At 42.0% G+C, this 21,818-nt stretch overlaps 3 protein-coding genes across 6 annotated transcripts in view; 1 reads left to right on the plus strand and 2 right to left on the minus strand.

Moving 5' to 3' along the window:
* Positions 1 to 806: 806 nt before the first annotated feature.
* Positions 807 to 4,670, minus strand: RB195_015672 (uncharacterized protein; the record flags this gene model as incomplete). 2 transcript variants are annotated; one of them, XM_064206486.1, is made up of 2 exons in its annotated part: positions 807 to 1,016; positions 4,611 to 4,670. In XM_064206486.1, the coding sequence occupies 2 exons, from the start codon at positions 4,668 to 4,670 to the stop codon at positions 807 to 809; spliced, it is 270 nt and encodes an 89-aa protein (XP_064062367.1). The 2 variants fall into 2 exon arrangements, with proteins under 2 accessions (XP_064062367.1, XP_064062368.1); XM_064206487.1 differs by lacking the exon at positions 4,611 to 4,670 and adding an exon at positions 1,485 to 1,556.
* Positions 4,671 to 4,741: 71 nt separating this feature from the next.
* Positions 4,742 to 21,818, plus strand: part of RB195_015673 (uncharacterized protein) — a gene marked incomplete at both ends in the record, with an annotated part of 36,423 nt that continues 19,346 nt past the window's right edge. The window contains 10 exons of one of the 3 annotated variants that reach the window (XM_064206489.1): positions 4,742 to 4,805; positions 4,857 to 4,954; positions 11,285 to 11,379; positions 14,939 to 15,041; positions 15,342 to 15,436; positions 16,083 to 16,205; positions 17,417 to 17,529; positions 18,600 to 18,709; positions 18,770 to 18,858; positions 20,158 to 20,314. In XM_064206489.1, the coding sequence (XP_064062369.1) occupies positions 4,742 to 4,805; positions 4,857 to 4,954; positions 11,285 to 11,379; positions 14,939 to 15,041; positions 15,342 to 15,436; positions 16,083 to 16,205; positions 17,417 to 17,529; positions 18,600 to 18,709; positions 18,770 to 18,858; positions 20,158 to 20,314 (1,047 nt within the window). Of the gene's footprint in view, positions 4,806 to 4,856; positions 4,955 to 11,284; positions 11,380 to 12,841; positions 12,948 to 14,938; positions 15,042 to 15,341; positions 15,437 to 16,082; positions 16,206 to 17,416; positions 17,530 to 18,599; positions 18,710 to 18,769; positions 18,859 to 20,157; positions 20,315 to 21,818 lie in introns of those variants that run through there. The other 2 variants (XM_064206488.1, XM_013453076.2) reach the window with 2 other exon arrangements.
* RB195_015674 (uncharacterized protein) lies at positions 13,514 to 13,861 on the minus strand (the record flags this gene model as incomplete). The annotated part of the gene is made up of 1 exon (XM_064206491.1): positions 13,514 to 13,861. The coding sequence occupies one exon, from the start codon at positions 13,859 to 13,861 to the stop codon at positions 13,514 to 13,516; it is 348 nt and encodes a 115-aa protein (XP_064062370.1).

Below are 21,818 nucleotides of genomic sequence, written 5' to 3' on the forward strand. Positions count from 1 at the left end.
TCCTAATTGCCGTAAAAAACGGCCCGGAAGATGTGGCGCCGCACAAGGCTGGCGCGCTCCAGTAGAACTGCTTGTAGAAAGTAGTACGCCAGAACGCCTGAAGCCGTATCTTCCGGTCCGTTTCTTACGGCAATTAGGAAGAAATGGACGGAATTACCAGCTCTCCATAGTCTCCCATCCCGTATACGAATACTCCACCTGAAATCTGCACCACCTCAGATTCGTGGGGTGATGCCTTTAAGTCAACAGTCCGAATTCGAAAGTTTGATTCCTGGCTCCTTTTCCGGACTACTGACTGTATAAATGATGCTCTTTGCAACGTATACTCGTAAACATGCATCATATACGACAAAAAGAAGAATTTCACTCTAAGAACTTTTAAAAACTAAATTTTCTGAGAAAACATTTTTGCTGCAAATGAAATGATTAACCTAGGAAAAAATATTCCGCTATAACAATCATTCTACGAAATTTTGTTTTGAAAATAACATGAGAAAAATCCAATTCCTAAAAAATAAATTCCTATAGTCATGCAATCTTTAAAAGTGAACGATCATCAAAGAAAAACGAGGAGAGAAAAGCTCTCCTACTTATTCTTGAGACGCTTATCGAGGACATCCTGTTGAAGATCCACCGTCATATTATGTATTATTATTTTATTATTATGATCGGAGTAATGTGCTAATGCACGACCTGCTATGGTAGTAGGGTCAGGTCGAAAAATTAGGTTCGGTTCAGACTATAGAAGCATCCTGAAATAGAAAACACATTCTATTGTATAATCAACACTATGTGATTCAACGCCATTAGGACAGTGAGTAAGAGGACTTGACTTCTTCCTTCGGCTTGACTTCTTCCTTAGGCTTCTCTTCCTTCTTCTTCTTTTTGTCCTCTTCCTTTGGTTTAGCCTCCTCTTTCGGCTTGTCTTCCTTAGGTTTATCCTCCTCTTTCGGCTTCTCTTCCTTAGGTTTCAACTCTTCCTTTGGCTTGGCTTCTTCCTTAGGCTTCTCTTCCTTCTTCAGCGGTTAAAGGCAGCATACCACGAATCTGAGGTGATACGGATTTCAAGTGGAGTATTCTTATACGGGATAGTAGATTATGGAGAGGGAGTGATTCCGTCCATTTCTTTCTAATTAAAAAAAACGGCCAAGAAGATGCGGCGCCGCACAGGGCTGGCCCGCTCCAATCGAACTCCTTGTGGAAAATAGTGCGCCGGCACGCTCGAAGCCGTATCCTCCGGGCCGTTTTCTACGGCGATTGGGGAGAAATAAACGGAATCACCCTTCTCTCAATAATCTACGATCCCGTATTCGAATACTCCACCGTACCACTCCAGGTTCGTGGGGTGATGCCTTTAAGATTGGCCTCTATGGAATAAAATCAAATATTCTAAAAACTGATCCTTAGCTGTGTCTTCCCTCAAATACTTATAAAGTATAGAAATTCGAAAAAATAAGCATAACCGTGGTAAATAATTCACGAACTTCCATGACTCTTTGCAGGACAGTGGTCGCAGTCTGGTGTATCTTCTTATTCCAAGTGGCCGGTGCGAACATTTTACATTGTTGGAAAAGATTCTCATATGATGAATTTTATTTTTTCATCAAATGTTATTCCTCTTCCCAATTGTCCTTTATTTGGTTAGAGGTATGTATTAGAAATAATTATTTGAAAATAAAAAAGAAAAAGAACAAGTCTAGAAGGTCATTTCACTAAATCTTCAATCTTTAGGTGATGCGATATGAAAGCTATGCTCTTCCTATAGTTATTTTTGTGCTATACATATGCTTATTTGTGTTCCTTCGTTTAAATTTGCCAAGTTTTCAAAACTCTTCCCAAACATCATTAATCCATAGAAAAACAGAAATAAATCTGCTTATTCAGGTGAGAAACTTGATTCATTTATAGGCTTCAGTACTTGTATTGTCCCGAGTTAACAAGAAAGGTCCCACGGCTAACTTCCGAATTTTCCGTGTTCCTATGGGAGATGAGCTTTTTGAATGATATTATCAGAAGAAAATATTTGTAGGGCGCCAGAATCCATACGCGCGCTGAGCTTACCAGCTCGTGGAAATGAGGATTAATTTGCGCGCAACTGCTGTAGTTACGTTCTGTATAGGCACCTACAGTCGCAGCCGAATTTATTGTGTCGGCTTGACGCGTAACATGCTCAGGTGAGGTGGGCACTTTGTCCTGTTTTTCCGCACTTGTGAATCGAGGTGGCTATGGCGCCGATGCTAATGGAGGAAGACTTTGCTACTATTTCCACCATGAAATTTCCCGAACCACATTGAACCGCACAAGAAGCTCTCAAGAAAGAAAAATACAAAAAAAAAATTGAAAAAATTTCGAAAGCATCGCTCTGTCTATTGTTGGCCCATCGGACAATCACTGGATGCAGAGAGTCACATTCATGAAAAGAGTCATTTAGGCTGTGGTGATCGCTGTATTTCTGGAACTCCAAACGTTGTCTTTCTCTTTTCTTCCGAAAGTTGGAACTGGATACAACAAATACTACTCTAGTCTTGCTCAAAATGTCATCAGTATCCTCAACAATTCCATTAATCCTTACGTGTATTTTCTTATCAATAAGCAAATTCGTAGAGAAATGATTATCGTAGTTTGTGGCAGAAGGTTTGCTGCACGTGGACGTGGAAAAACTGTCACGAAGGTGTACGACCTTACAAACTTGTAGGAAGTGTTCTTGTGCATTTCATTGTAATAAATGTTTGTTTTTGTTGATCTACGGCTGAAGATATCACACTCCATTGAAATGAAACGCGAATACACTCAAAGCTGGATTGGTGGCTTAACGAATGCATCACAGGCAGAAAAAAATTTGCGCAGGAACTTTTCGAAATAGTAGTTTCTGGACGATGCCGGCAGTGCTTGAAGGCGGCGTAAAATAGGACCACCTATGTTGATAATCCTGTAGAAAAATATATAGTACGGGGTTTTTTAACGAATATGGTCCCGATCTAATTTTCCTAATCGTTCTAAAACATGCTCCGATTCTCTCGGCAGCTTTTCCATAGTTTTCACATGAAAAGGCTGCTGAGATGAACTCATTGATTCTCGACCGCTCGCTCGTGAAGGCGGCGCGTGCACAGTGGTGGCGCGTTCTAACTTCCCTCGTAGGAACAAACACCGTTTCCTAGCGATTTTCTAGGGCAATTAGAGGTAATTAAGTCTACAATCGGAACCCTAAATTTGCCCACAGAGACCATAACATCGTCTATTTTGTGATGCACTGTCTATAAGGCACCCTTATGGGAGCATTCCTTTGTTTTGTCGCCATTAGATCTTCACAATAGAAAAGTACAAAAAGAATAGCAAAATAAGGTGAGCCACATAAATACAAAGGTCAGAGCAAAAACTCGGATTTTTATATTTAGGTAGAATTGATCCGTTTTCATTTTGAGCATGTAAAAATTAAAATTAAGGAATTCTGACAGTTCTTTACTCCATTAGTACAACTTAATGAAATAAGAAAACATCAACAACAATTTTGAGCCACAGAAACTGTTTTCAAAGCAACCGATCCATAGAAAATTCACGTCATTCTCACCACTTTGAGATCCCACAACTCCACCGAAAAGAACTGAATTTTCAAGTAAACTAAGGCCCAGGCACTTGAATCCATTCAGATCTATTCTCTTTTAGTGTGATTATCGCACAGTACAATAGTTTACGAGCTCTACCTAATGCGGCAGACAAAGTAGCATTCAAAATTTCATCGAACACTTCTTTCAAGCGTATCATCAAGAAAAAATTACACTCTAAACATCACGCATTGTCTACAGTAACCACGGCAATTCTTCGTGAGAAAACAAAAAACCACGGCTTCTTGTTTTTTTTTTCTTTTTTCTAGCGAAGAATTATAGTACTGTAGCGCTTGTTTCGATACAATTCATTTGCATTTAGTTAATGCTTTACTGAACTTTTAAAAAAAGTTGAAAAGTTAAAAAATAGATCTTGTAAATACTAAAAAAAACGTTCTTCAGCATTTAAAATTTATTTGCTAGGTGACAAGCTGTCTCAAACTGAAGATGAAAATCTCAAAAGCTTTTTGCCAGGGTGTGCGCACCTGTTCTGCATTGTCACGCTCCCAGTTCTGTAATTTTTAATTTTTCTTGACCTCGATTTAAATTTCTTTTCATTGCTACTACCTTTTTGAAAATTAAAAAATAAACATAGAAATTGGTGGCGACATAAAAGAAGAGCCAAATAACATTTTTATAAAAAAGCAGAGTAGAGAAAATATCGGTTTGAATTTGTTGTTTTGGACGAAAAAAAATACCTAAAGCGTAGAGTAAGTGGTGAAACGACTGTAACCTTTGGAGTTATACCACATATATGTACCACCATTTACCACATATGGACCGATCCGTACATTGTTCATTTCATCACTGTTTTTTTTTGTGGTAGTCATTTGCCGTCCGTTCCAAAGCGCCCAGATGGAGTCGTTCAACCTCTCCGAGAAAGTCAATGAATTTCGCAAGGACACCTGTCACAGCAGTCCGTAATGACTGTCCTTCAGGTAGAATTAATTAGTCTATCTACATTGATTGCATCTGGGAAGTTTGCTACCGGAATTTTAAATAACTAACGTTAATTTTTATTCCCACATAGTCGACTTGTTCCTCCTTGTTTATGCATGGTAATGCCATAAATAAAAGTGTTGGACCTGTCACGAGCACACAGATCAGACGTGTTCGTAGAATTTCAATCGCATTTCAAAATGAGCAGAGGTTCATTTCTCGTCAATCGGCCATCCCGGATGGAAAGAAGAAAAACGCGAGGAGGTGCGATTGAGCGTCCCTTGAGTTCTTTGCGTATTATCCATCAAATTCCAGGTTTCGCAGCCAGGTCAGAGCCAAGCAAGGCCGCCACAACTGCCAAAGCTGCCTCAGGATCATTCTCAAGACCTGAGTCATTCTCAGTACCTGGAAAGGTAGCAATGTTTGTTGCTTCTAAGTTAAAGGTAGCATACGCGGTGACGGATGATGGTTTACCGGGCACCTCGAAATTGAGTAATTAAAGAAAGTAAAAACCCAAATTTACAAATGTTAACAAATAAATGATAAATTGACGAATGACAACACAATGCCTGTAATTGCACTTCATCATGAATGCTCCAGCGTTGCAACGTTCCACTTCACTCCTACAGCGATTCATGGAGTGCAAAGGGTCCAGATAATTTTTCCACAAGTCCTTTTCTCTCTCAGTTGTACATCTGGGCAGGTCAGCAATCCCTTTCTCCCAGAACTAGGGAGACTGGAAGTCGAAGAAGTTGCTGACAGCCCGTTCGACTTCTTCAAGCTTGGTCAAGATTCTCTTAGCTAGGAAAGCTTTCAGGGGCCGCAACAAGCCGTAGTCTGAGGGGGCAAGGTCGGGAGAATAGCAGGGATGGGGCACAGTGTCGCAACCTAACTCCTCCAGTTTTTCATGATTCTCCTTAGCTACATAGGGCCTAGCGTTATCGTGGAGGAGGTGCACTGAAGCTCGTTTTGGCCATTTTTCTCGAACGGCCGATGCGAGCTTCTGGAGCTGACTAGCGTATACGGAACCGTGATGGTGTAGCCTTATAGGAGCATTCCCCTCAAATCCCAGAAACAACAAAGGAGACAATTCTTGGGGTGGAGGTCCGTTTCGGCTTGCGTCGGCGGGTCTCTTCCTCGAGGGAGCCACAGGACACGGTGCGTGTTAGAGTCGTAGAGGACCCAACTCTCATCTCCAGTAATAAGAACTTCTAGAAACTCTTTTCGATGTAGGGAAGAAGAAAGGATTGACAGATGGGTACCCGGGTAAACAGGGTGTCATCCGTCAAAGTGTGAGGGATCCATCGAGCCAGCACCTTTCTGCAGCCGAGGGCCTGGAGGCAACTGACTACTCGGAGTGGGTTCAAACTTGTCTCGTCGCAAAACTGCGGGTGTTGGTCTCCTGAACCTCTTTGACAGCGTCGAGAATGGCAAAGTCTTCGACAGTGTGGTGGCTTTCCGACAGGGGCTTGTCTTCGAAGCGCTTGTCAGTTCTGATGGTAGTGGTGTCCTCGCCCAATCTGCTCTTGATGTTGTGGGCTGCTGCCGTTACGCCATTCATAGAAGATGATAGCTCGAAGTTGCTGTTCTTGCGTAATTAACATCGTGATTAAGTTTAAGGAAGGCTCCCGGCTATCATGATCATGACATATAATAACGGGCTTATTCTGTCACGTGTGTGTGTGAGTCACGAAACTCGAAAAGATGAGTAACTTCGTGTGTATAATGCAAAAAGTAAATGAGATGTTTCATACCCGTGGCCACTGCGCCCGTTGCTTTTCACCTCTATGACTCCAACGCCAACGGTTTACATGATCTGACAAGGAACGTTATCTTTATCAGTACGTTGATGTCGTTCACGTCATTTTATGTTAAACCAGTCTGAATGTCCGGCTAAAGCCGGACCTCAGACTTTTTTGTGGTGTTTTCTTCGCTCGCCTTCACTGATCAATTGATCAAAAATTAATGGTAGTGACATTTTCTGTAAAATCAGAACCCCACTTTTCTAACAATGTTTTCTTCTTTCTTCTTTACTGTAAACAAAAACAAAAGATTTCATAGTTTTCTTTCTAAATGCGTTAGTTCTACATTTGGAGAATATTCAAACTTCGGCTTCAAATACTCCGTCGATACCAATACAATGTAGACACAATTTGAATGCATTACTCGAAATTCGGGTTTTCCTTCTGTTTCCCTCGAACAGTTATCAAAGAATGATGTTTTGACATAAAATGACGGGAAAAATATCATTCTACTGATAAAGATAATGTTCCTGGTCAAGTCATGTAAACAGTAGTCTACTATTTAAGCAGCCGGTTTCATTCGTGTTTCCACTTTCTGATTAAGGCATTATACCGACCTAAGGCAAATGTGGAACGAAAAAGACGCCTAGAGGAGACATAGAGGTGAAAAGCAACGGGCGCAGTGGCCACGCCTATGAAACATCCCATTTACATTTGCGACATGCACACGAAGTTATTGCGCAACATTTCGATGCCGCGAGACCCGTCCCACCCCTTTCTATAGATATCTGGCGCCGGAGCACCAATCCGACGCCGGTGAACCCGTCGCACCCCCTTTTACAGGTATCCGGCGCCGGCGCACCAATCCCACGCCGGGGGACCCGTCACACCCCACATTACAGCTATCTGACGCCGGCGCACCAACCCGACCCGTCGCACCCCCTTTTTCGAATTTCGTGACACACAGACAAACACACACACACACATACACAAACGCAGACTAAGCTCGCTATTATATGTCATGATCATCATTCATTGATAACTTTTGAGTGAACACAGGAGGAAAACTCAAAGTTCGAGTAATACTTTCAAATTGTCTCTACATTATTTTGGTATCGACGGAGTGTTTGAAGCAGAAATTTGAATATTCTCCAAATGTAGAACGCGGTTAGAAAGAAAACTATGAAATCTTTCGCCTTTATTTATAATTTAAAAAAAAGATGAAGGAAGGTTGTAAGAGGTACACAAGTCCAATTTCACAAAAAAGGGCAACAATATTGATTTTCGTTGATCAGTGAAGGGGAGCGAAACGAACATTACAGAAAGTATATACATATTGTAGAGAGGCTTCGGGCATGTTTTACAACAAAATGATGCAACATGGGTTCCGCCCAAAAATGGAACGCTCTGGAAATTTCAAAAAATGGGTGACAGAACCTTCTGTCCAGCCTAGTATTACTGTCCCTTTTCTTCACAAAATATTCATCTTAGATACCTATCGTTTATACCACTAAAGAAGGTAATCTTATGTCGTGATTAGTACTAATTCGAGTGAAGAATTCTACCCAAGTATTCGAGCTCATCCACCGGCCACTCTGGTTCGTAGGACTCCGTGAACTACTGTTTCAGCAACTCAATGAGAAATCCATTTTCTTTGAGCATTTTCTCAGCCATATATCTGAGTTTCTTTGGCAGCCCTTCCACGTCCTCGTTGTAGAAATTGCTTCTTGACCCCTGCGTGGCTGCTCCGACCTTTACAGAAACTTGTACGTCTCGTAGATCATTCCAAATCCATCCATTGCACCGCTTACGAACTGCATGAGGTGATCAGTTCCAAACCAAATAATTCACACCCTCAATTTGAAGGGAACGGCCTCCGCCCTCGTCCATTGGGGTCGTCCCTGAACTATCTAGCTGTCTTAATACTTTTTACTCCTGTCAGTCGAAAGATTTCGCGCATAAAACTATAATATTAGGAACTTCTATATATTTCTTGTTCTTTGGAAAAAAAGCAATAGTCGTAGGTGATCCTTTATATTTGAACACATAAATCAGTCTTCTTTCATGAACCTTTCTCTTCTGCTTAAGTTCTTAATAGGACTTTTTGCTCCATAATTCTGAAATAAGTATATCTTGTGGTACACACCGCAATCGGAAGAATATAGAAATCTCAGATGACCGCTATTCTTTTTTTTATCTTCCAACGATGACTAAGCTCAATCGGCGGGATGATGTCACCGCCTAATGTAATTACCCGCATCTTTGCCGAGGTGTACCGTCCTTGAACACAGCCCTGCCCACCCTTCTCGATCTTCTGCGAGAGCTCGCAAGGAATCAATCCATTCTTCGCTATTCAATATTCTACGAAACCTTACGTCTCGCCTGAACTGCCTATCCACGCCGAGTGTCCTCAATTTCTCTTTCACCCCCTCAGTACAGAACTTCCTCTTTCGACCAGATGGCCTCTTCCAGCTTGAATATGACAAACTCCTCAAAATTCGTTGAACAATGCGATCTGCTGGTCTTCTTAATATGTGAACAAGGAAGCAAAGACGATTTTCTGCAACCGCTTCGATGGCGGTGCAAGATGTTGATATCTTCTGCGTGTCATCGGCAGGTACACCACATCAAATTATGCGTGATGCACTTTGTTGTGGCATACCTCAGGCTAGATGTACACGTGCAGCCGTCTAATTAAGGCATCCTTTTCGTGCTCAAGCCTCTCCATCACCGTAGAGTGTGCCAAGTTTCCAATCCGTACATCACGACAGGACGTATTGCGGATAGGTAGACTCGCAGCTTGATGATGTGGGTCGACTACAGCCATTTCGTTAAGGAGTTGAATGCAGAAGTGCCTTAGCTCACCTTTGCTAAAAATCTTTTTCGTAGCTGTTCTCCAGCACACAGTACATGTGACAGAATTCATCGACGAATTTGGTTAGGTTTGGTTGTCCGTCCATCCTGACTCCCGTTCGAGGTCTGGAAGAGATCCACATCTGCTTGCTTTCATCAGGGCGCAGACGCAATTCGCAGTTAGGGCTGCAGCCCCAACTTTGATACAGGGTTGACAACATGTAGAAGTTTCGTGGCTCTTTCCGCGAATATAACAACATTGTCGGCGGAATCTATATTAGTCAAGGGCACCCTGATGGTGCTAAAACGATATCGGCAAGACACTGTTCTTCGTATAATGTCGTCGATTGCGAAATTGAACAGGAAAGGTCCTGCCACTGCCCCTTGTCTTACTCCAGTTACCACTTCAAACGGTGTTGTACATCCGGCTGGTGTTCGAACTGCAGCAGTTGTTCGTTGATTCATGTCATCAAGCAAGCGAACGAACTTTCCTGGTACTCCATCGGGGCGGAGAGCGCTGAGAAGACATCCTCGTTGAGGAGATTCGAAAGCGGCTATAAAATCCAGAAAGGCTAATTGCATTGGCTTCCAGTACCGCTGTTAGATTTCGATCACTCTCCTAACGATGAACACCTAGTCAATAGTAGATCTGCCAGGACGAAAGCTAGCTTGCTATTCGCATGCTGTTTCTTAACGATGCTTAATAAGTCAGTCTAGGATAATCTGCTACGAAATCTTTTACATAACACGCAACAAGAAGATTCCTGGATGGTTTTTCCATTTTTCATCTTTTGATCTTTTGGGCACAGACCAGAACCTCTTACTCGATCGGTGGTTCCTCGTTAATCGCATATGTCGGCCTATGAACGTGCTCAAGTTCAGGACCTGCGTCGTGAACTGCAACAAGACCGCAATAACGAGTGAACGTATCCGCGGAAAGCCTATGCTTTTCCAAAGCAGTTTAGCGGCAAGATGAAAAGATGTTCTCAGGTTCTCAACACAGCCAGTGGGAAGGCTGCCGTTGGAGCAGTGCTAACAATTTGGAGGAATCACTTCAAAACCTTGCTGAACCGGCAGGTTCTTATAAGACGTTTTTCCTGATTGAAATCAAAAGTCGAAAACGAGTCGAAAATTGAAGTCGAAAGTCGAAAGCTAGTCCGAAAGAGCTCTGTATTTTCGGATATAAGACTGAGGAATGTTCCTCGCCAGAACCTAGTCGAGCTGAGTCCTCATCTTCTGCTTGCGTTGCTCTGGGTTAAAAGGGTTGTCCCCTGCTCCTGAGCTGATGGCGTCGATGATTCCTCTTAAATGTGGAGGCGATGATGAGGCCCTGCTAGCTGGGTATTTTAGACATCAGCGCGTTGACCTCATCAAAGCGTTCATCATCAAATCAAAGCGTTCTTGTTGTTCTCTCCAGCGGTATCTGTAGGTACTTGGGCACTTACGATCCAGAGTTTGTGTCCTCTGCGATCCCACACATTGCACGAAGGCACATCTAGACAACGTTGAGTCAAATTCTTCCACCAGGTTGTTGTAATCGTCCCTCACAGCTATTGCGCAGCCACCTACTTTCTTCTCATCACCATCGCCGCAGTATATGGTGTAATTTTCGGTGATAATGACGGGCCGATCTCTCATGCGTGTTTCCTTCAGCGCAGCAAAATACACAGCACACAGAGATATCACAGAAGCCTAGACAGAGCGGTTTGTTGGAGCTTACCCAGCAGTCTTCGGCGGTTCAGCGTAACGAAATGAATGGTTGTCGCCTGGTTGTAGCCAAAGATTCCGTGCTCCCTTTAGCAGTTGACCTTTCAGGCTTTGGGGTTCGGCGATGTGCTGGAGAAGAGCACCTTTTTGCAATGTATGGGAAATTTTCGCCATATAACATAAAACTTTGAATGCAGATACATTCATGCAGAGGTGCAGGTAGTCATGCTACCCATGACCAGCCGGTAACCGGTTTTCTCACAATCTTTTCTTCTTTCTTCAAAATTAAGGCACAGGCGCATCTGTGCTGTAACTGAAAAAAATAGAGTATTAACTTAACGTTTCGTTGTGTCATTACTGTTTGTGTTAGTTCTTGTATACACCTGGTACCATTATAATATTTACGAAACATTATATCTAGAATATTGTTCGCAAACTTAGGCATCGCATTCGTCCGCAATGTCACGCCAGTCTATTACTAGAAGGCATCAAAGATCCCTAACTTCAACGGAGGATGCGCAAAGACAGTGGATGATGTGGGGTATTTTTAATCATTATGATTGATTACTATTCATTAGTCAACAACTTGTAGATAAAAAAAAAACTAAAATGAGAGCAGAACATTTTCTAACCGCGCATCGCTATTCTCAACCTTAATAAATTTTAAAAAAAAAATCTTGCCTGTGTACTGGCTACCATCGCTTTCTGTTAAACTATCCTCAGGATAATTTTTAACTGATCCGTGTAAAATTGAAACTCCAATGAATTATTTTCCCAAAAATACATGACGTACATATTATTCTCCTCAGAAGAAGCCAACTAAGAATAAGTCTTGACTGTCTTCAATTTACGACCAGAGTACTACTGTGAACACGTCCTTACGATTGAAAGTGCATTTGGGTCTTTTCTGAAAAAACTTTCCTCTTTTGTTCTTCCTTCCGAAATTTTTGCAGAAGACATATATGGTGCTGGTGAGTCGACTGTTGACTTTGTCGAGTTCAGGCTTTCATAGTTGCATGATATGCACGCTTGAACTCAGAATAAAACACAGCATGGACATAAGGCTGTAGAATATATATCTACATCTCTTGTGCAATATTTGGACTAGCAGCATACTTCTTTTGCAGCAACATAGTTAGTTTTGTTACATATTTAGTCCCAGCACCACCTTTTCAGTTGAACACTCTACGACGCTACTCACATTTTTCTCTTTCTTGTGAAACGCACAGGTCCCCGAAGCTTTTGTACGAATGCGGGATCAGAAAGGATGCAAACACTGGATCACAAGTTCCCAAGCACCTACTGATACTGTTGAAGAGAACAATAAGGACTTCTTTTATGATTTCAGTGCGTTAATACCTAAATACCCGGGCAGCAGGTGGTCATTCTCAGAATGTGAGGGTGGTACTATTTGTGAGACACACATCGAATAACGGTCACCCTCTTGTTATCTTGTTGACTTATGTGAACGGACGGGTCTTGACATCAATTTCACGTTCAGGAGGAATCATCGTCGCCATCACAGCTTACGTGACAAGCTGCTCACTTTTCGCTTGCACTGCTCTTCAGCCGTCAAACATTTTGACGTCTGAAGAACAGTACAAGCAAAAGATGAAAACTCTGAAACTTTACGTCGACTACGTTCTGAAGAGGAACATTTCTCAGCCGGACATCCAAAAGCCTAGAGCTGTATGGGACGTCGACTTCGACGTTGACACCGTCCAGTTCGTCTCATCTTCAGAATACGGTTTCATAAAAGAAACCGATTAGTTATTCCTCGATCTAAGATTCACATAACAGGCTTGAAAGGCGAAAAGAGCAGAAAGAAGTTCCGCCAGCGAGTATCTGATCCTGTTGGAGTACGGATCAGGAAAGAGCTTTGGCAAAAGACGCGGCAAAAAACGCTTCCGGTTGTAGGGCCAAAGAAAACGTTTGTTTTCGCATCTGCGGAGACAAAATCCACGTATGTTTCTGTATGCTGCCCTGTGTTGATTTCAGGCAGGAGAAGCAAAGAGAAAGGAGAAAGAAGGAAGAGAAGGAAACTGCGTCGCCAGATGCAACAAAATTGCGAAAACGAATGGATATCAATAGTGAAAGAGTTTAAAAAGGCATGGGAGAACAAGAATCCAAAGAAAGACAGTGCCTTACTAAGACAATCACCTATATCACCTGTGCTCCCATTGTTTATCGAGTGGGCACCAGTTATAATTCTATTTGTCTCAATAGTGCCCGAGTGTTGCCTAGTGGATTCTCGTCTCACGAGAAACTCGAAAATTTTACTTTCCTTGGAATATGCGGCAGCTTCTCCTATCTTAGGGTTCCTAGTATCATCCTTTCAACTGCCCATTCTATGATGCTGACAGCATTTTCCTCGTGCTTTTGACGCACCTAGATTTTTTATACATTATTCAAAGCAGGAGTCCTCTTTACGAAATCCTCGATGCATTTATATGCTCCCCAAGCCCCTCGTAGCTCAAGCTGCGAAGCTCGAAGGTCAAGTGGTCATCATGGTAATTTTCCGAGCTAGATATAAATCTGGTCCATTCGGGAATAACTGGACCATTCGGAAATACTCGTTCCGTTGGGCGTGAATGGGGCATCAAAAACCCATCTATTCCTCATGACCATTGTCTTGTTCAGATTCAGGTGAAGACCAGCCTTTCCACACGTTTAATCAAACCCGGCCTGCATTCGTTCCTCCTGATTGCTGCTTGATGTTATAAGAACGATCTTACCAGCAAAACAAAAATGCCAGCCGTCAGCTTTGACTCCCACGTCATCCCATTCCAATCCGTGCATCGCATTTGCGAAAATGGGAGTGAAAAACTCTCTCTTTCCGACGATTGTGATATCACTGTAGAGTAGGAAAATTTTGGTCGTGAAGTTGCTATACAACTCACGAAGTATCCTTATGTATGGATTAGGGACGCCTTGGTTGTACAGGGCCTCCATGACCGCTTCGCTCTCAACTGTATCAAAGGCTTTCTTCAAATCGATAAAAGGGAGAGACAGCGGCATCTTGTACTCTCGCGATACATCTATGAGTTTTGAAACTGTGTGTATCTGGTTACTCGTACTGAACCCTTTTCAAAACCCTGCTTCCTCGCATGGCTGTACTTCATCTAATGTTCTTTCTATAATGTTTTAGGATTATTCATCTGAAGAGCTTGTAAATAACAGACAGTAATCAGATTGGACGATAGTTGCCGATATCTTGTGGGTCTTCCTTTTTACACAACACCACGCTCTTGAAACTCGAACTCGCTGGAACTCGTGCATCTTCAATCCGACGTATTAGCTCAAAAAATTCCAAAGACTGGCGTCTTTTGGTGTTTTTAAAACTTTTCGGTTTCCTTGTACTCGCTAGTCATGAAGATGTTCTCCAAGTCGATCGCCGATGTTGCCCATGACGGTGTCTTCCAAGAAGCCGACAAGCGAAGCGAAGAGCACACAGTCGATGATGGTTCTGAGAGTTCGCTTTTTCTTATGAACTTCGCAGCTTTTTTCTGGAGAGCTTCTGGAACTGCTTGAATTGAGTTCCCATGGATGACCTTAGTTGTCATGATGAACTTGGAAGGCCTCTTCTCCTGCTCATTCTATTGTGAATTGTAAGTCTCGGTATTCAGCAGACTTCTGGTTCGGGACGTGAATTGTTCAAAAGAGCTTATTTTCTTTGTCATACCTGCTTAGACATGGACACCAACTCCTCTACTGTCCCATGTGCCTGAAAACAGTTGTTTTCCAGTTTCATAAACGGCTTTCAGCGGGTGTCGTCGTCTTGTCCCCGTCACTCCGGTGGTCACTCGTACTTAATCTGAAACTTAATATTTAATCTTTAACGTCTGCTTCCGATGAAAGCGTAAGTAAGTATGTTGAAATATTCATCTCAGTCCTTTTCCATCCGCTAGCATAGATAACTTCTCCAAATTTGAGATTATAGGCAAGACACAGTCAGTTCAAATAATTCCCGATAAATCGGCCGCTTTGAGTTAAGTCCTCAAAATTTATATTCGTAATTTTGTGTCTTTATTTCTCTGAGTAATATCTATCTCTGATGATTATTGATATTATTGATCTCTTCCTCTCTTCTTTCAGGACCTTACGGCCACTGCTTTCAATGGGTTTATATTTCAACATTATCATAATTCTTTGTCTTCTTTTTTTCGCCATCGCTGTTTCGATGAAGTCAAAGCACCGTGTCAGTTTTACCAAATAGGTTTTTTTTATAAAATGTAAAATCTATATAGTGATGCAGTCAAACAATACTAATAGGAATTAATCTTGAAATAATACAAAAAACCCGTTAAAATCTACAAATCTTTGTAAAACTCATGTATACACGAGAGAACCAAACAAATAGTTTCTAAAACTAAAGGTGCAAAGATCATAAGAAAAAAAGATTTATGTACTGCGAATTTAATAAAGCAACTTATCAGGCTTTACAACTGTCCTGAGATTTTTCTGTTCAAGTGAATGATGTGAAAGCTGAAGTTTGCAGACAACTTTCTACAAATTCCGAGAGAAACCTAACGTAATTAGATTCAAGGAAATTGCAGTTGTGACAACATCGACACAATGCAACGAGCTTGCCAGGTGACGTTTCGTTTTACTTTCCTTATAGGATCTCTGAATCACTTCTGGAAACCTGATTTGATGGTTATGTCTAATTCTGCACTCCTTCTGTGTACAAAATCCCATCTTCTTATCAAATTCTGTCTACTGCTAGAGAATCCAACATCTAAAATCCCGCCGAACTGTGGCTTCTAATAATCGATTTTAAACTAGTCAACTGAGGAGAGACTAATTATCAAAAAAGAACCAAAGATGAGACAAAGAGGAAATCCAGACTATGATGCAAAATGTCGCAAGTTGTAATCTCTCGCAGACTAGTAAGTGTAAAACAGCTAGAACTCAGTCCTGGATCGTGTGCGGTATCAGGTGAGTCGTGCAAATGTTTAAGGTTGATGCGATGAATACGGCAGTGCGTCGAAGAGGGGCAGCTTTGTGCTTTAATCTAGTGGTACTTGATCGTTAAAATGGCTAAGGCATATTCCAGATCTGTGGCTACAGCGCTTTCAAACCATAATGTCTTCTCTGCCTTGTCTTTTTGGCGTGAGAACGTTAAAATTTGTCGGAAACGATCATTAAAAGCTATGCCTCATGACTGCGTATCATTTGCCGCATACGTCTGTAGGTCGTATGAATTTAATGACGTTAAATATCCCCGGGTTTCATTTAGAGCGCTAATTATGGACGAATTTTCCACGAAATTGATTGCTTTTGCAATGATGATTTGCTTACATGTGACCGAGGTTCACAAGACCGGATTCGGAGGATCTTCAACGATCGTAACTGTCGACTTGTAAGTTTCTTTCCGCTTAAATAATCTGACGTTTTGTCGACATGAAGAAATTATGTGGAGTGTGGAAATACTTCTGAGATATTGAAAGGGACTACATATAATTTGGTCAAGACCGCGAAGTAATGATCATGTCGATCCTGGAGAGATCCTAGAGGACTCTGGATCTACAAATTCGCAAAACAGTTAAAAAATCTCTGGGAACCGAAACACTTCGAAATATACCTCGAAATTTATGAAATTTTCGATTCCGATTGATGAGTGGTGGCTACAATTTCTTCCGGAATGCTCAAAATTACAGTTCTTGAGCAGAAAAATGCGTGGAAAAGTACACCTTACTCAAACCTTCTGGATTTGTGATAACACACTAGTGTGAGTAAGAATATGAGCAAAAGATATCTTTAAGCTTACGATAAATTTTAAAAATGCGAGCTATCACTCATTCTTTATTCTTGTGACAAATGGTCAACAAAATGATAGCATGGTGTATTAATGTGACAAGTTTTCGTTTGCCTCCCACCGGATACCACATAAATGTCTGGGTGTCATGTAAGCAGAGAATAATGTTGGGAAAATGGGAAACGGGAAAAATGCGCAGTTTCAAACCATCGATCGTGCAGTCACAGCCGCAGCTCTGACCGATTGCGCCACGCCCGTCTTTTCGTATCTGGGTGTTGTCGACAAATCGCGAGTAGTGGTATTGGGCTTAGCTCCCAAGCCAAGGCAGTGAGAATTTGAAATGGCATGGTGCTCAGCGCGTTTCTTTTCATGACCGGTGGACCGTGGGTCGAAATATAATGACGTTCTACTTGAACGAAGCCTAGATGTTGTCTGCGCCGGTTGTCGGAATACGTAGTTGCAGGAACACAAAAAACACACAGTATGTGATGGTTTTCACATGGGTTGTGCTGACCGTATTCATGGTTGCTTCGCACTGATAACCTCGTATTCATACACCTCCTGTGGTTAAGATTTGAAGAAATTCTACAATAATCTAGCGTTGAATCAATCTAATCATCTAGGAAATTCTACGAAATAGGAAAAAAAGAACAATTTATTCAGGACATTCCTTCAACTCGAACAGAAGGCGAGATTTGCTTCTGATTGTTTGAAAGAATGCTCCACTTAAACTCCAATTTTTATTCTACAAAGATTTTTCACACTCTCACGACAACATATTCCCATATTGATGTTTACAAAAGTACACTTTACAGGAATGCATCAAAGCCTTGCGACGTCCTGGATACGTTTGACTTGTTCGACTTCCCTCTTTTCGAGGGCGCAAAAAGAGAGTACAAAGTTGATCGATGTACATTTAAAAGGCTCGGTAAGTGCTCTGCGTCACAATTCCACTACCTTAGTCTGCCGCTACTCTCCTTTCCTATGTTTGACGCGTTTTCTTATCTCCACTTTGACCTAACGGTACGGCGACCAGCGATCAAACGGGTATTGGTATTACACGTTTAAAAGCTTTGTTGCAAACTGTTTCTTTGTGAATCCTTTCAATCCACATAATTTTGAGAATGACAGATCAATTTTTATGAAGGACCACATTGAACACACATCGGTAGTGTCAAGGGTACAATTTGTCGAGGATCTTCTCGTTAAGAGGCGGCAATGGGAATTCTTCCATTCACATGGTTACATAGAGTTAAGGGCATCATCCCACGAATCTGAAGTGATATGGATTTCCGGTGGACTATTCTCGATCGTAGATTACTGAGAGGAGGGTGATTCCGTTCATCTCTTCCTAATTGCCACAGAAAATAAAAATAAATAAAAATAAAAAATATGAAATAAATAAATAAAATGGCCCGGACGACACGGCTTCGAGCGTTCCGGCGCATTTTTTCCCACAAGGAGTTCGATTGAAGCGCGTCAGCCTAGTGCACGCGCGCATCTTCCGGACCGTTTCTTACGGCAATTAGGAAGAACATTGGACGGAATCACACCCTTCTCCATAATCTGCTATCCCGTATACGAATACTCCACCTGAAATCAGCACCAACTCGTGGTATGCTGCCTTTAAAGAGGAACCTCTATCTGGAGTTCTAAGGCTTCTGCCAATACAGAACTTGTACGACTCGCTAACATTCAAATTCACGCAATGCTGATAGTTGTATCAGTGAGCGTCAGTGGCCTCATATGGCTTTTCTCCCAACCACAAATGTTCTCAGGGTATTTTAACACGTTAACTCATTAATTAAGCAGGAGTACAATATAGTATATGAGTATAAACAAAATAAGTGCGTAGCAAAATCCCTTCACCTAAATTGATCTCACTCACTAAAAAATCTTACTCAATCGATAGGTTTCCTCGTGAAGCTTATTTGCTCGGAGCCAAATTGGAGCCCATGAACATCTACCATTCAAACGGATATGGACACCTTTTTACAGATGGTCTGCCTTTCCATACCATTGCAGCACCAGGAGAACTTTTAACAGCAGGGGCTTTACTGAATGGAGTTGAAAGAAAGCATTTCCTACGACTCAAAGGATTTTTGGAGGTACTTTTAATCCAAGTCAATTGCAAGCAATCCTTACCAAGACTATGTATGATTTTTAAGAACTACCAACACAAAACATATGCTCTTTCGCATTCCATCAGCGAAGCTAACAGACAGTTCTCACCGCGGCTTGTATTCAGCAATGAACTGTGAGTAGAACAGAACGGTTTCAAAAATTTTTTACTTCCATATTTCTCATAAATTGACACAATCCTAACAGTTACAAAATTAGTAACAGAGTTACGAGAAAGGTTAGGACATTTCTTTACATACATGTACAGGACATTTCTTTTCGTTTATTAGTGACAAACAAAGAAAAGAGATTTGAGAAAAGTAAAATTTGTTCGTACATTCGTACAGTCACGAAATCAAATATCTTTACTTATTCTTTCACCTTGCCAATGACGTCGGTCTCTTTTTGAGAAGTACTAGTGAGGAAGAGAAGGTATTCGAGCAAATAAACACACCGAGGGAGAGAGAAACACTACGAAAAAAAACTTAGGAAAACATTTTATGGAGAACGCGAATGCGAAGGAATAAAATCCAGGACTTCCAAATAACTGAGATTTGTCTTAGCGTACCTCGCACATTCTGCAAACATCGAAAACGACTTCAGAAAGAACTGAGTAGGAAGAGGAAGGCAACATTCGCGTGCAGGAAAGCTGATGGACAAAGAGCTTTACATGCTCCACGCTACAGCTCTTCTGCTTTGCAGCGGAGAAGTGGAAAGACACTACTGTCAAGTCCAAGAAGTTACTTACCAACCACAGAACTCTTGAGATATGTCCACTTCACCTAAACTTCTTCGCGGTTGAAGTCAAAACATAGATGGGTCGCTACGTCGCGAAGGGGATGGACCATCAGATGGACTAAAAGAACGTTGGAGTGGATCCCTAGAGAAGTGAGAGTTCTTTGCGAGAACGTCAGAGAGATGGGCTGATGTAATCGTAACGCGGTTCGACCAGCTGAGATTTCACTTGGGTGCGGCTCGAGGACCTTGTAAGCATCACTGGAACCTTCGAACTTCTTTTCTAACGACTGTGTATGATGTTGAACCTCGCGTTATTGAGGGACACCACACAGGTGTATTGAGATATACTGTATTTGCGTGAGAAATCTTTAGCGGACTGCAGATGACCTACATATGAAAAATTTCGCAGTTAGGAGGCATTTCACACAGTAGATGAATGCGGCTGGGGCGGGTGTGGCGCAGTCGGTTAAAGGTGGTAGGTGAAATTGGTAGGTGAAAGCCCCAACAGCTGGTAAGTGAAATTTCAAGTTAAAACCTTGAGTAAATGCTATAAAAATGGAGAGATGAAGCAGCTATTTGTGTACAAGCCATGCTTCAAATAAACACTTTGTTTCGTTATTCAACGCATTTTTGAGGTACTGATTGTATAATGTGTTGAAAGGAGCGAGGTGAAATGATGGCAAAGGAAGTTTTTAAGGGATTGGATGTTTGATAAAAACGAGGACTACCGGCCATTGGACGAAGGAGAGAAGTATTCAATTCCGATGAGATTGTTTGATCTTATTACTCATGAAAATATTATAAATAACTCATCTCCTGAAGGAATCATAAATGGCACGGCTTTTATTAGCCAAGTAAGTTCAGTATCCTATTGTATATAAAGCACAAATTTTTGCCCCTGTCTGCCTATTTGCCCGCCCGACTAGAATTCTCACGGACCACCAAATATGAAGTTTCATCAAAGTTCCGTAAATGTACCAATGCAAAGGATAGGGCTTACGCTTGGCCAAACTTGGGTCTTCCCAAGCATGTACACTGAACATGATTAATGAAGTGTATCGATCTCTCTTCAACTATTATGTTCTTTTCTACTGTCGTTTGGGTTGCAGCGTCAACGCTTAATCTCCAATCATTCCAAATTAGGCGAACTTGTGGGTATAATCATAGCAGACATCGTACAAATTTGTGGAAACATACAGAACCTGTTTAACTGGTCCACCGCCACTTTAGCAGTGGACCAGTTAAAATACTCAGCATTGGGGTACTCTTGATCTGCTAAAGTGGCAGTGGACCAGTTAAAATACTCAGCATTGGGGTACTCTTGATCTGCTAAAGTGGCAGTGGACCAGTTAAAATACTCAGCATTGGGGTACTCTTGATCATTCGGTGTCGGTGAGAATTTGCATCATATAGGTCGTCGGGTAGACCATAGTGCACTTCATGTAAAAACAGATAAAACAAGAACAACGAGTGAAAATTCCATCAAACTCTCCCAAAGCTCATTACACCAATATCGCGAAAACGCTCCTCTCTCTGTAGGTACTACTGTTGGAAGGACCCAAAACTATGGCTCGCAGATCTCTAGACTTTTCGACAAATCATCTGTATCACCTGTGCTCCTGTGTTCACCGATTTGCTCGAGAGGGCACCAGTAATACTTCTTTTTGTCCCGATCGTGCGCAAATGTTGCCCAATTGCATCTATTCTTGTGAGGGACTCAAAGAGCGTCGTACTTTTCTTCGAAAACTTCGTAAAGAGGTCTGACCATCGGGTCGGCGGTCTTCCTGTGGTGTGTTTGACGTCGCGTGGTATCCAGTTGCTTACGGCTCTGGTCAAACGATTGCCGTTGAAACGCATCATGTGCCCGGCCCACCTAATTTTGCTTTCCTTGACATAAGCGGCTGCGTCTCTATCTTTGGTCGGTGACGTACGAGTGAACTTCGAATCCCTTCTTTCACTTGCATAAAGTAGGTTACTCCTAGCGTCACCCTTTCAATTCCGCCTTCTATGATCGCACTTTCCTCCTACTTGCGAAACGCCCACGTTTCTGAAGCGTAGGTCAAAGCAGGAAGAGCGGTAGTGTTGAAGAGGTGAGCACAGACCCGGGTGTTCCTAGTCTTCTTCACTACATCCTTGATGCTCTTGAATACTCCCCATGCCGCTCCTGTTTCCTTCTGCCCAGCCCGGAGGTCAGGTTGTTCATCATGTTGATTTCCCGACCTAGATATACATAGCTGGAACATTCGGATATGTTCGTTTGGTTGAGCGTGAATGGGGCATTCGAGACCCATCCCTTTCTCATAAACATCGTCTTTTCTAGGTTCAGCTGAAGACTGATATTTTTACACGTTTCATGAA

This window comes from Necator americanus, chromosome V, assembly GCF_031761385.1.
Source record: "Necator americanus strain Aroian chromosome V, whole genome shotgun sequence".
Classification (NCBI taxonomy): Eukaryota; Metazoa; Nematoda; class Chromadorea; order Rhabditida; family Ancylostomatidae; genus Necator; species Necator americanus.